This window comes from Alligator mississippiensis, chromosome 1 (genome assembly GCF_030867095.1).
Source record: "Alligator mississippiensis isolate rAllMis1 chromosome 1, rAllMis1, whole genome shotgun sequence".
Taxonomy (NCBI): domain Eukaryota; kingdom Metazoa; phylum Chordata; order Crocodylia; family Alligatoridae; genus Alligator; species Alligator mississippiensis.
The window spans coordinates 464,545,969-464,558,475 of record NC_081824.1 but is presented as its reverse complement, the minus strand read 5'-3'; the positions used below and the strand labels follow the sequence as shown (position 1 = coordinate 464,558,475).

At 44.5% G+C, this 12,507-nt stretch overlaps 1 protein-coding gene across 6 annotated transcripts in view; it reads right to left on the bottom strand.

Annotated features, from left to right (window-relative positions):
* The window catches only part of TENM4 (teneurin transmembrane protein 4), a 766,508-nt gene that overhangs the window by 107,181 nt on the left and 646,820 nt on the right, over window positions 1-12,507 (bottom strand). For all 6 annotated transcript variants that reach the window (XM_059722139.1, XM_019493579.2, XM_059722142.1 and 3 more), the window contains one exon: window positions 6,428-6,644. In XM_059722139.1, coding sequence (XP_059578122.1) covers window positions 6,428-6,644 — 217 coding nt within the window. The remainder of the gene's footprint in view (window positions 1-6,427; window positions 6,645-12,507) is intronic.

The window sequence follows — 12,507 nt, the reverse complement described above, 5'->3', positions numbered from 1 at the left end:
TTTGCTCCAATCCAAGGTCATCAAGCATGACTAGTGACAATCCCCTTGGAGCCAATTGGAGACTGTGTGCTAGATTAGCTGACATCAGAGAGTCTATTAGCAGACCCCACAAGCTCCTGTGATGGACTGGTCCCTTGCAGTCCATTCAAAAAGGATCTCAGGTAGAAGGTCATAGAGTCATCACCATGTTACTTGCCTATGCCAAGCTCTTCCTGGTGCCCTAAACACAATACTTCCCATTAAAGCCAAGATAAACTGGAGGGAAACAGACACCTTTCCCAGTCCTTCCAGTATGCGGTCAGGCTTTACTACAAGGAAGTATTTCCCCTGAACTGCATGTAGATCTTCCAAATAGAAAAAAGGCACCGTTGCCATACTATGCATAAAAAAGCTGCTCGCTTCCCTCTTGTCTCCCATGATCACATGATTACTCACCCGGGTGATACAAAAAAAGATGTATTTTTTTTGCCCTGAAGTAACCAGCACACACAAGCAATTTCAAGGTAAAAACACAGAGGACTCAGGGCACTCTGGTAACAGAGGTAAGGTCAGCACTGAGAAAGAGGTCTACCATCAGATACAGGGAGACACGGGCAAAGGAAAAGGATGGAAGCATCGATTGCCCCTTTCCAAAGAGACTGTCAGCACAACACAGTTTTTCATTTTAAACTGCTGAGATCTGAGCTGAAAGGGTTGGCCATATGTTTTGAAAGGCCTTACTTTTCTTCTTCCTGCCTCCCTGCATGCTCCCGTTCTCTAGCCCAGCTAACTGATTAGGTGATTGGCTCTGATGATGACGATGATGACGGGCAGTCACTTGTGAATGACTAATATTGTCTTCCCAGGATCTAAACAGTGAGTCCGCAGGGGGCTCCACAGCCCAATTCGAGATCCACATGTCTTGTCGCAGTGAGGACAGGTGTTTCCGGGAGGGATGGGCGCTGTGTTGCTGCATTGGATGGTCTGATGTTCTTTTCGCCTGTTCCTCTTTTCCTCTTCTGCCTGATGACGAGCTGTTTCAAAGTGCTGAGATCCCTCCCAAAGAGCCTTCCTCCATTTTGGTCAGTCCCAAGCCTTCCTCCCAAGTGTTGATGTCGATGTTACACCTCTTCATGTTTGCCTACAGGGTGTCTTTGAAGTGCTTCCTTTGCCCTCCGCTATTTCACTGACCTTCTTTCAGGTGCGAGAAAAATCTCTTTGGAAGGTGGGAGTCAGTCATGCAAACAACATGACCTGTCCAGCAAAGTTGGTTTTGGATGATCATGGCCTCAATGTTGTTGGAATTTGCTCTAAATTCCAGGTGATTGGCTCAAAATAATGGGTGAGGTCTAGGTTGAGTAGGCACCGTCAAAATAAAAAGACTTCTTACTATTTATTATAAAATACTAATCTAACTTCTGTTCAGGAATTTACACCGACAGACCTTCGTTCTCTCCTTCACATTGGCTTTGGAGATGGGTGGGGGAAGAGAGACTTTCTGCAGCTAGATCCAGAGGCCAGTTCATAGGAGGTCACTCAGACCCAAGGCTGAGCTGTTTTCCATAGGTCAAATCCTTATTTCCAGCTGCTCATGTCCTCACAGTGTGTTCACAGCAATTTAATTACATTGACAGCAGAGAATCATGGCTTTACATGAAAACTGTGTCACACACCATCCAGGGGCCAAAACATTTAATATGCTTTAGCACCCTTAATCAAAAACACTCCCATTCACTTACAAACTCTCTGACTTCTTTTTGCATACTCCATAGGAAAAAGCCATTTCCATTCAGGGCTTCCAGAGGTAGCTTAGTCCAACACTGACATCTGACATGACAGGCTCCATGGGCCGTGAGCTTAGCCTGCTCCTGCAATTTTCTCACACCCGCCTCTCAAGAGAGAACAAGAATATCAGGTGTCCCGCTTGAAAGTCAACAATTTGACACCACTGCATCTTGTGCAGCTCCTTATGGTGACGGACAACTAAGAATGGCTTAAAGATACAAAGCAAACAGCAAGAGTAAGTGGTTTTGAAATCAATACAAGAATGATCAAGTGGCAGGAGAGTTCTTGTTATCTGTTCATCAAAATGATGGGAAAAGACATCCTGTGCATTCTGAATTTAATTTAGCTCCTTGCTTTATCATCATAAACACTCATTTCAATATGGGCAGTGATTTTTTTCTTCTTCTTTTTTTTTTTTTTTTGCTCAAACATGAATAATATATAATTGCTGGTATTTTAGAGAAGACAAGGTCTTTACCTTTATCCATCAGGGTAATTTATCATTGTCTTTCTTTTTCTTTTGCGGTGATGAGGTAGCTTGTCAGCTCAGCTTGTTCTTAAAAAGCTGGAGTGTAATTCAATAATAAATTCACTCAAAGGCTAGCTGTCACGAGACATTCGTTTATTTGTACTCCATTAGATGATCTGCACGGCTGTTCTCTCTAAAGGGTAGCTAAGCTGCGTCTCTGAAGCCCAGGGGATGTATTGTACAGGTATTCAGTCATATATTTCATTCTGCTGCCATTTCTACATAGGCCGTGTAAGAAATGCAAGCGCACTGTATTTATATGGTCTCACCAGGGATGACAAACACCTCCCTTCCAAGAATAGCATTAATTACCACAGCAAGCAATAAATAGACAGTCATTAAGACCCTGAGGGCTAAGCCGTGGCTTTGGAAGATGCTGCTATGTTGGCAATGAGGGTGTGGGGGGGGGGTGGGCAGGTAGGAGTGGAGAGGGACGCAGCACCAGATAGAGTCGCTAAAGGAGTCCTACCCCGTGGAGAATAAGGCAGGAAAGAAGCCTCCTTCTGTCAGGTGCTGAATGGAGAAGGATGGTGAACTGCACATGGGAAGAGCAACCAATACCCACTTATAAAGGCTGCTGAGAGCACCAAGACATGCCCAGGGGGAACGCAGCCCAAAGTGGGGGCCACATTCTCTCCAAGGAGAAATCCTATTTGTCTCATGTTGTATATTTGACCCCTCGAGGGTGACGAGTGACAGCTGTTTAATGGCCTCAACTAAAACAATGGGGTAGAAGGTGGACAATTGAAACCAAAGGAGGAAGTCAGATAGGTGGGATGCAATGGCCAAGGTTGGAGTTAGTTCAGAATATCCTCATCTCTTGTCAAACGCTCTAGGGGATGTTCATGACTACAACAGCTTGGGACTTGGTGAGCCTTCCCCCTCCTAAAACTGCAGTGCCCCACTATCTCTTCAACCTGTGGCGTAGTACTTTGCTTTGAGACAATAGCGTCACCTACTGAGTCACCCCTACTACTTTCTGCGGTGCCTGGCTTTTCACATGAGTGCCTGCACAGAGTTCAGCACTATTTAACTTGCGAGACTTGATGTGAACACAGCTTGAGGTGGCACGTTTGCAAGACATGTTTAGTGATAATTGCCCTCTGTTGATATTTAAAGAAGAGCAAAATGTCATCAACAACTGCCGTAATTGTAGAACTCTTCATGCTTAAAAACAGATTAGCCAGGAAGGCCTATTTACTAGCTCCAGTGCAATAAATGGAAAATAATTGGTTATGAACACATCCCATTGACTTTAATTTTTGCATGCCCCCCATTCTGGCAAGGGAAAAGCTTTCCATGCCAGGGATGTACAAAACACCAACCCCTCATGTGACAGATGGTTCTTTTGAGCTCAAATTTTTCGAGAGGAGAAAATTTGCATACTTATAGGTGAAATTTTCTACTGTGCAGAGAGTTAACACAAGGCCTATGAACCACTTAGGTTCTATTTTAAGGGCACAAGTGGCACTTAAGAAGTACACGGGCCTTGTGTTGGTCCTCTGTGGAGGAGTGAATGTTGCTCTCAGCACAATAGGTGAATGGGTGACACGTGTTATTTCCCTCAATACCTGCTTGTTACTGCAGAGCAGCCTCTTAAGGAGATGTTACAGATTGCAGCAGCATGTGTGGAGGCAGAAGCCTACAGCTCTTTGCTGTACGAGGGAACGCTCCGAACATGAGCCTAATATCAGACCTATGTATAACAAACCTTCCTGCCCATCGAAAATATTGTAGTGACATCAGATTCCCCTGTGATGAGGTTTCCAAATGACAGCTGAGCCATGGGGCATGCTCCCCCCACACCAAAAATAACAGCTTGAAAAGGAAATTAGTAAAATAATTTAGTCAGCAGTCCAATGCTTGACGTTCACTGTAATAAATGTGAGGCCAGCATCAATCTGACAGCTGAACATCCACTAAACTAACACTTCACCAAGAGTCGGGACTGCTTAGTATCTAGCTACCAAATTTACAGTCTTGTGAATGCCGACAAAAGCAACCTTGTTTGCTATATAATGATCACTTGGCTCTAATCCGAAGCACTGCCATTAGTTTTCTTGGTTTCTGAAAGAGCTTGGCAGTGAGACAAATCACGGACGTTAGCACATCAAGCTGTCTCAGCGACAGTGATGTACTTGTAGGAGGCTCACATCCAAGGTCAGCTGCTAGGACCATTGGAAAAGGTGAGCCCATGGGGCGCTGCAGGCACTATCCTCTTGTTGGATGATACATGGAGTAATCCTAGATAAGTTTCACCGTGGCTGTTAGTGGCTGTGGAGCTGCAAGTACTGAGTCAGACATATGGACTTGTGGCATGGCATGTTTGCAACACTTTTTTTTGGGGGTGGGGTGGGGAGAGCTGAATATCCAGGAAAAATAATTAGACTGAATTTAAATGCTGAAGATACGTAACTTTAACAGTAATTTCTAATCGCTGCTTAGCTTGTGATGATAAATCTCAAAAGGCTGTACCCGTACGGGACTGAGAGTATGTGGCTACATGACAAGTTTATTCTGGAGTAAATTTTCTTAGGACTAAGGAGTGGACACAACACGGGCTCTCCCAAACTGGCTGCCCAAATTTGGAGCTGTTACAATAACAGCCCACAGGGTGGCAGGAGACCCAGTGTGCTTCGGATCAACTGCTACCGCAAAATGACCATGGTAGCAGACACACAACACGTATGCTGGAGTAACTTTCTTGAGAGTGAATTCACCTCTGAATCTTTTTCAGGCACTCAGAGCACTCCTTCCTGTGGAGTATTTTGGGTAACGAGATTCATGTGAACAAGGGGATCCAAAGCAGAGAATATACTGGCTGAATGGCTCCTACTCACTGGTTGCTCTCAGGCAGAAAGGGTGCGTCTACATGGGCAATTAATGCAAAGCAATAAACTCCAGAGCTTATTGCTCCAGATTTTATTGTTTCCTGGGCACTGTGTTCACATGTATGCCTGTGACAGCAGCATGTTGAGCTACGTCACAGCAGCCCTGGCTGCCAGGGGGTCCCGGGATCAGCCTGCCAGCTCAGGACTGCTCCTACCTGGCCCAGTGTGCTGTGGAAGGACTGGCTGGGGCATGAGGGTGCTTTGGCGTGGGGCTAGCTAGCAGGCAGACCCTGCACTGATGCACCCTCATGTCCCAGCCAGTCCCTCCAGCATCTACACGTGCAGTGCTGAGGAGTAAAAAACTCTGCAGAGGAATAGTACCTGTATTTACAAATACTATCTTGTTGCAGAGTTTATTTGTTTACCCAGCCTAATTGCCCTGCAGAGCTAATTAGTTACTCCACAGTAAACATCTCATGTGTCCAAAGAGTTTGGCCTGTTTGTGCTGGTGGGAAGCATCTTATTCTCCTGCTAGTCGGTGGTGTGTTGCCAGGTCAGTGGATACCTGAGCAGAGTAAGTGGAATCTTAAGTGATTTGAAAGAAACCTTGAAAATTGGGATCATATTCCCAGGAGAAGCATCATTGCTGATTTGCAGCATGCTCATACTGTCCAAATGGATACAGGCTGGAGCACGCTCATACAGTCTAAATGGATATAGGTTGGGGCATGCTCATACAGTCCAAATAGACTACCCTTCTCATATAATTATGAGGGCAGCCCCACATTTCCAAGAATCCACAGGTGGTTTCTGACCCATGGGCAACAGGTTGAGGTAAATGTGAGCTGGAAATAATAAAACCATTCCCAAGAGGGTGGACTAATAAAAGAAACAAACACATAGACAGAACATAGAAAATTAATTCTGCCACCTGGCGACGATGAGTGGAGTGTTTTATCATTTGAAGCAAGAACGTAATGACAAATTGAGCAGAGAGGCTATTGATTTGACAGTCTAGAAACATGTCTCTTGTCTCTTGTCTCTTGCTTTTCCTGATCTGTGAGCACCTTATCTATGAGAAGATGTTCAGCGGCATTACATTAGTCATGGACTTCTTCAGCACTCTGCTTCCCAGAGGCAGGTGCTGGGGAATCTGCTAACGACACAGTTTCCGTCTCTTGCATCTTTCTGCCATTCTCTATTAGGACTTCACTGCTTCTGATTTGCCATCCCATACTTCAAGGGGAACAAAAAGAGCTCAGGCGTTTAGTTCTTATTAGAAAAAAAAACATTTTTCACTTACCCTCCTTCAAATGGATTCTCTCCAGGAATGACGTGAGTGCTGTCCTTGCCAACCAGGAACTTGATTCGGTCATAGAACGAGTGCAAGTTCTGCTGCAATATGGGGGCTTGCGTCTCCTGTATGATATCCAGGGGGTCAGGGGAGCCCAGGCACAGCGAGTTAATGTGACACAAAGGCTGCAAGCAGCAGTCTGGGTCCATGCAGTCCACCAAGCCATCTGCAGAAAGAAAAGGGATGTTTTAATGGCAGCAGGGACATGGAATATCAGTCTTTTAAAGACCCCAAATCATTAAGGGAACTGAATGTCCCAGGGGTAGGTAACAGGGTATATAATTGTTTCACCTCTTGGGCAACCAGTTAATCAGCAGACCTTTGTGATCTTTGTAGGCTATGTGACATGAGTGTGGGAACTCAGCCCAGTTCCTTACAGATACATATGAACATTACAGCCACCATTATCACACATGGTACTATCATTGCCTTTCTCAGCAGAGAGGTGAAAGACTAAGCAAGCTTGCCCCTTGACAAATTACCCTCTCACAATGGGAGGAGTGGTCCCTCCAGAATCACTGGTGGTAAAGGACATGGAAGGAAAGGATGGGTATCCTTTCTCTTCCTTTTCTTTATCTATTTTTTGGAAAAGTAGAAGGCTTCATACTCCCATACAGTCTATCTTGTACCTTACAGGTAGCACTATAATAATAACTTCAGTATTAGCAGCAGTAATACTACTACTAGTAGTGACAAGAGCAGCATACTACTAGTGGTTGGAGCAACAGCAGCATCACATACCCAAGCAAATCTTACCAAAGCATATTTAATTAAGCTTTGCTGCTTGCCAAGTCATTACATGTGTAAATGGAAACCTGTTTTTCCCCTATAGGATCATTTCTCTCTTCCCCAGTTTATTCTGTGATGCCATCACTACTCACAGACATCTTGGTAATCAGCAATGATGGGAGAGGAAAAAAAAAAATATTAAAAAAGTGCAATTGCTTAGTGGGAGTTTGGTGAAGCATTATATCTAGAAATGCAAGTGGTTAGCATGTGGTTGAGATGGCTCCTTAAATCAGATTAAGGGACTGGATGTTTTGGGGCTTGGGTAATGGAATATGGAGCCCTTCCCTCCTAAGTCATCAGTTCAAATAAAACAGTTTGATAGTGAATGAAAATTGTTACCATGTGATGGCAGCTCACAAACCTATGTGAAATGAGTTTTTGGTCTCAGGCCAGTCCCTGGATATTATCTGTATCAGGGAAACAGACTTCAGCTAGGATCCTCTTGGCAATCTCAGCACAGAAGCAAGAAATGAATGTGCATAAAGAGTGGGAGAGCACCTAGAGGTAAGGCCCCTCCAAAGGAGGGCCGGGGCTCTGTTTTGGCAAGACAATGTATGTTCAGTTTCTACGGAAGCAATGGGAAGGAAATCAAGTTGCCTTTTTACAACAGACTGGAGGCTAGAGGCTGATCCCAGTTAAACTGTCATAAACTGGGCGCCTCCTAACTAGGAAGGAGTTACACCAAAGAAACTCCATTGTAACTTAAATCAGATTTAGGAGTTCTGGTCTTGAACTAAGACCTTACCAGGCCAGGCCAGCTCAGCTCTGGGAGAATTTAGGGCAGTGCTTCCCAACCTTTTTAGACTGTGGACTGGCAACCGCGGACCGGAAGTGACTGCAGACTGGCAAACTGCAGATTGGCATACTGCAGACTGGAAGTGACTGGCATGCTGTGAGCCAGCAGCCAACCCTTTTTTATACTCAGTATACTGAGTATATACAGTATACTCAGTATACTGAGTATAAGAAAGGGTTGACTGCCGATCCGCAGTATGCCGGTCACTTCTGGACTTCCAGTCCATCAGCCAACCCTCCTGTGGACCAGCAGCTAACCCTTCATGGCCCAGTACCAGCCCATGGCCCAGGGGTTGGGAACCTTTGATTTAGGGGCTTTACAATATCTAGGACAAGACCCTTGGCACAGTTATACTGCAGAGAAACCAGACCACAATTTTCTTCTGTCAAAGATCTTGCAAACCTTGTCCAGATGTGAGCAAGTACACACACACACACACATACACACACACACACACACCTGCACCTCCATACATGCATGCACACAGTGTGATTTTCAAAAGCACTCAGGATGGTCCTAAACTCTGCTGTTGACGTTAATGGGAGCAACTTGGGATGCTTCTGAAAATCCCATCAATTGTTTGTGCTGATACCTTGATGTCTGTATAAAGACATGCAAAATTGCCATGCAAATATAGTAGCTTGGGCACATGATCCACCTTTTCTTGTGATGGCTGGTGATAACGATGAAGTTCTAATGATATTTTCTTTGCCAATTAAGAAAATTTACTTGCTATAGATGATTAGGCTAGCAGGATTCCAGTCAAACCTCAGGTGGAGTTGAAGATACAACTTAAAGAAAAAAAAAAAGGGTATAGAAGTAATATGCCTATCTATATCTAGCTATTTAAAAAAAAAACCCCAAACCAACCCTGGTACTGTAAAGATTACAGCTTCAAGTGAGATGACACCTTGTCATTTGCTCCCACACATTAATAATGTTTTCTAAGGCTGCAGACACTGTAGTGAGAGGCTGGCAAGCCTGCTGTACCATACCTCTTCATTACCTTGTCTTTATTTCAGACATCAGAGCCTCGGTTTGGGAGCTGAAGTTGTAAGACGGGAGGAAAATTTTGTCTGTGCACGAAGTGACGGATATGTATTTCACGAACAGATATGTGAGAAAAATGCCTTGCGCATGTGGGAACGCTGGACCCAGGCTGGAGATTAGCCTTTCACCCAGTACTCTTCAGTCTTGGGTTTTCAAAGGCAGGTTTAACTCTGCACCAAAGGGTTTTGCCACTCACATTGTAAAGCCCTTAAGTTCCCCAAGAGCTGACCTGGGATTTAGCTACACAACTCCCATTGACTTTAATGAGACTTGTAGGACTAAAAAGCTTCTTTTAGCTTAGAAAATGTGAGGGCTTGTGTCAGATATCACAAAGAACCGCAAGAGCCACATACTACAAACCAGATAATAAATAATGATATGCAGCTGCCCAGCCCAATAGCTTTTGCATTTGCTTTTTATTGTCTGGAGCCACACCAGCGAACAAGCTGGCATCTTCCAGTAAGCGATAAGAAAAGATATTGCATACAGTTATGTCTCCTCGCATCCCCTGATCCCTGCCAGAATGGTAAGGAAAAGAAATGACATTTAGAAAGAGCCCACCCTCCCACCTGAAGGCACCAGGGAGGTGCACCAATTAACAAAAAAAATAAAAACCCAGAAAAAACCGTGTCCTGATAATCGAAAGGAGACAAAAACAAATGAAAGCAGGGGGTGGTATTAAAAGAAGAGAAGAATATCGTGGAAAAAAGCTTTAAAAAAAGACAGAGGAGGGTCATATTATATAGCACCTCTGAAAAGGTTCAATGTGAGGTTTACTAAAAAAGCCTCCTTGAAACAACTTCAAGAGGAGGTAAAGGACTGAGCTGCATCTACAAGAGAGTGACAGTATTTCCAACACTCAGCAGCAGCACGGGCTGGCTGTCCTGACAGGTCTCCTGACAGCCCCCGAACAGCTGGACGGTGTGAACAGGGCTACCCCGCAGGGTGAGGCTCAGATGGGAGGTCTCAAATATGGCACATGTCTACATAGCTTTCAGCTTCAAAGCAACCCAGAGCGCCGGGGTAAATTCAATCCGATGAGCTACAGTCGTCATGGAACAGCCCTAGATTTTCAGATCAGTGAGTGAATTTGTTGCAGGGTCCTGAACAATTTGAAAATCCCAGATGTGGAGGGTTGCAAAATATTTCATTGAAACCTAGACTCTGGGGCTGGAAATAGTCTAGTCTGACATCCAATATGCACAGGATTTAGAGGCTCCCCCAGAACCTGGACGAAGCATGGAGGATATCTTTCAGAAAGCTCTCCAGTCGTCCAGGGAGTCTTTTTTGAAAGACTCCACATAATGCTGAGTGCACTTCCTTCCCCTCCCGCCCGATAATCCATTCCAGTCTTTAATTATCCTCACTGCTAGGAAAGCACATTTTATTTCAAGGCTGAATTTGTCTAATGCCAACTATGAACCACTGGATATGCCTTTGCCTACAGGTCTGTAAAGGTCCTACCTTCTCCATTCATGGGGATCAACTCTCTCCCTTCTCTTTGACAAGCTGGAAGGAGTCAATTCCATAAGCCTTGTGTCACGAGGCTTGTTTTCTAGCCCCTAGCTCCTTGCTGTGGCTTTCCTTTGAGCTCGCTCTCAGATTTCCTCAACCATTTTGAACTAAGGACACCATGACAAGACACTGTACTCTAAGGGCAGTCTTAGTAATGCTGTGTATGGAGAAGAAAAATTACTACATTTACACGATATGCCTCTCATGTTGTATGGCGAAAGGATTATAGTAGCCCCCTTTTGCCACAGAACTGCACTGAGAAATCACACTGGGGAAATTATCTATGAGAGTGGTCCTCAGACCATTTTGGATTGCATACCCCTTCAAGTTTGATAAGCAGCAGTGTGCCCCCATGAGTTGGGTGTTAGGGATAACAAAAGAAAGTAACCCTTCTGTTTACTACCGCTGCACCGTAACATCTCCAGCCACCAAAAAACTACTGTGGAGTCATCAGTAATATTTTTCTTTCTTTTTCTTTCCCTCTTTCCCTTTTGCTTTCCCATTCCTCCCTCACATATCCTCTAGAAGTTTGCTGCTTATGCCAGTTTAAGAAACACTGATCGAAGATGATTCCCATATGCTTTTTTGAGTCACTTCTTTTTGAGTGTCTCCCAGGCTAGAAACAGATTTCTTTGTTCCCAGATGTATTACTATACATTCAAAAGCACTCTATTGAATCGTGACTATTTAACCGTATGATTCAGATCACTTTGCAACAGTAATCTCCTCTTCTCTATATTTACTGCCCCACCAACCTTTGCACCAACAAAGATCTGCCTTTACCTTCTAGATTGCTAACTAAAACACAGAATAGTATTGGGCTCAGAAACGGATCCTTGGAAGACCCCCTTAGATAGGACTCTATTCACTATTGTCTTCCCATTACCAACTACATACTGAGATCTGTCAGTGATCCAGTTTTATGCACTGCAGGCCCTATTAACTCTATATAATGCCAGCTTTCTAATTGAGAGCTCATGTGGCACTCAGTCAAGTGGCTTGGAGAAATTCAAATGTCCTAAATCAACACCAATTTTTTCCAGCTATTTAATTTAGTCTAATAAAAGATGCCGGATTCACCCAAAGAACCTTGTCTGCCTATGTTTTAGATCAACACGGCTACAGTCTACACCCCTAAATCAACACTGGGGTTTTTATCGACAGGACTTACCCCAAAATCTCAGAGCTTTATTTAGTTAGGTAATCTGGAGATCAAGCACCCTCCATGGAAAGGACTGGCAGGATCAATGCCAAAGTAGCTCTTTTTCTTAAAAAATGGAACTGCCCTGCCTACTTTATCATATCAGGATTTATGACATCAGGATTTTCCCAGCTGCCCTGGTTGATAGTTGGTGGAGCGCAACATATGTGTGAAAGGGGAGAAACCTGGCCTCAGGGGCTTGGGTCTGCTCTGCCCTGGTGCACATTCCCAAAGGTCCAAAGGCTGCATAAACACAGAGATGCTTTCTGACTGTACTACATTATTTGCAATCCCCCCTGCCTCCACTCCATACACCTCATAAAGCTCCCCTTCCTGGGCCTGGTTTAAGAGCCTGAGGTGCAAAGCCAGTCACTAACCTTGAGGAAACTTTGGGTGTCTTTACATGTGCTCTGGGACCGATGGGAGGGAGCACTTTAATTAGAGCGGTTCTCAGGAGCCGCTCTAATTAAAGCACCTGCAGCATCTCATATATTCAATGAGCTTCAGTTAAAGCATCCCCGCTACCATTTTGAAGCACAGGAACACTGAATACATGTGATGCCAAGGCTGCTGAAGTGTGCTAGTTAGCACGCTCCAGCAGACTTAATTAATCGAGTCTGCTCCAATGCATGCTAATTAGCAAGAATTGGAGCAGGCACCTGGCATGTGTATAGGTGC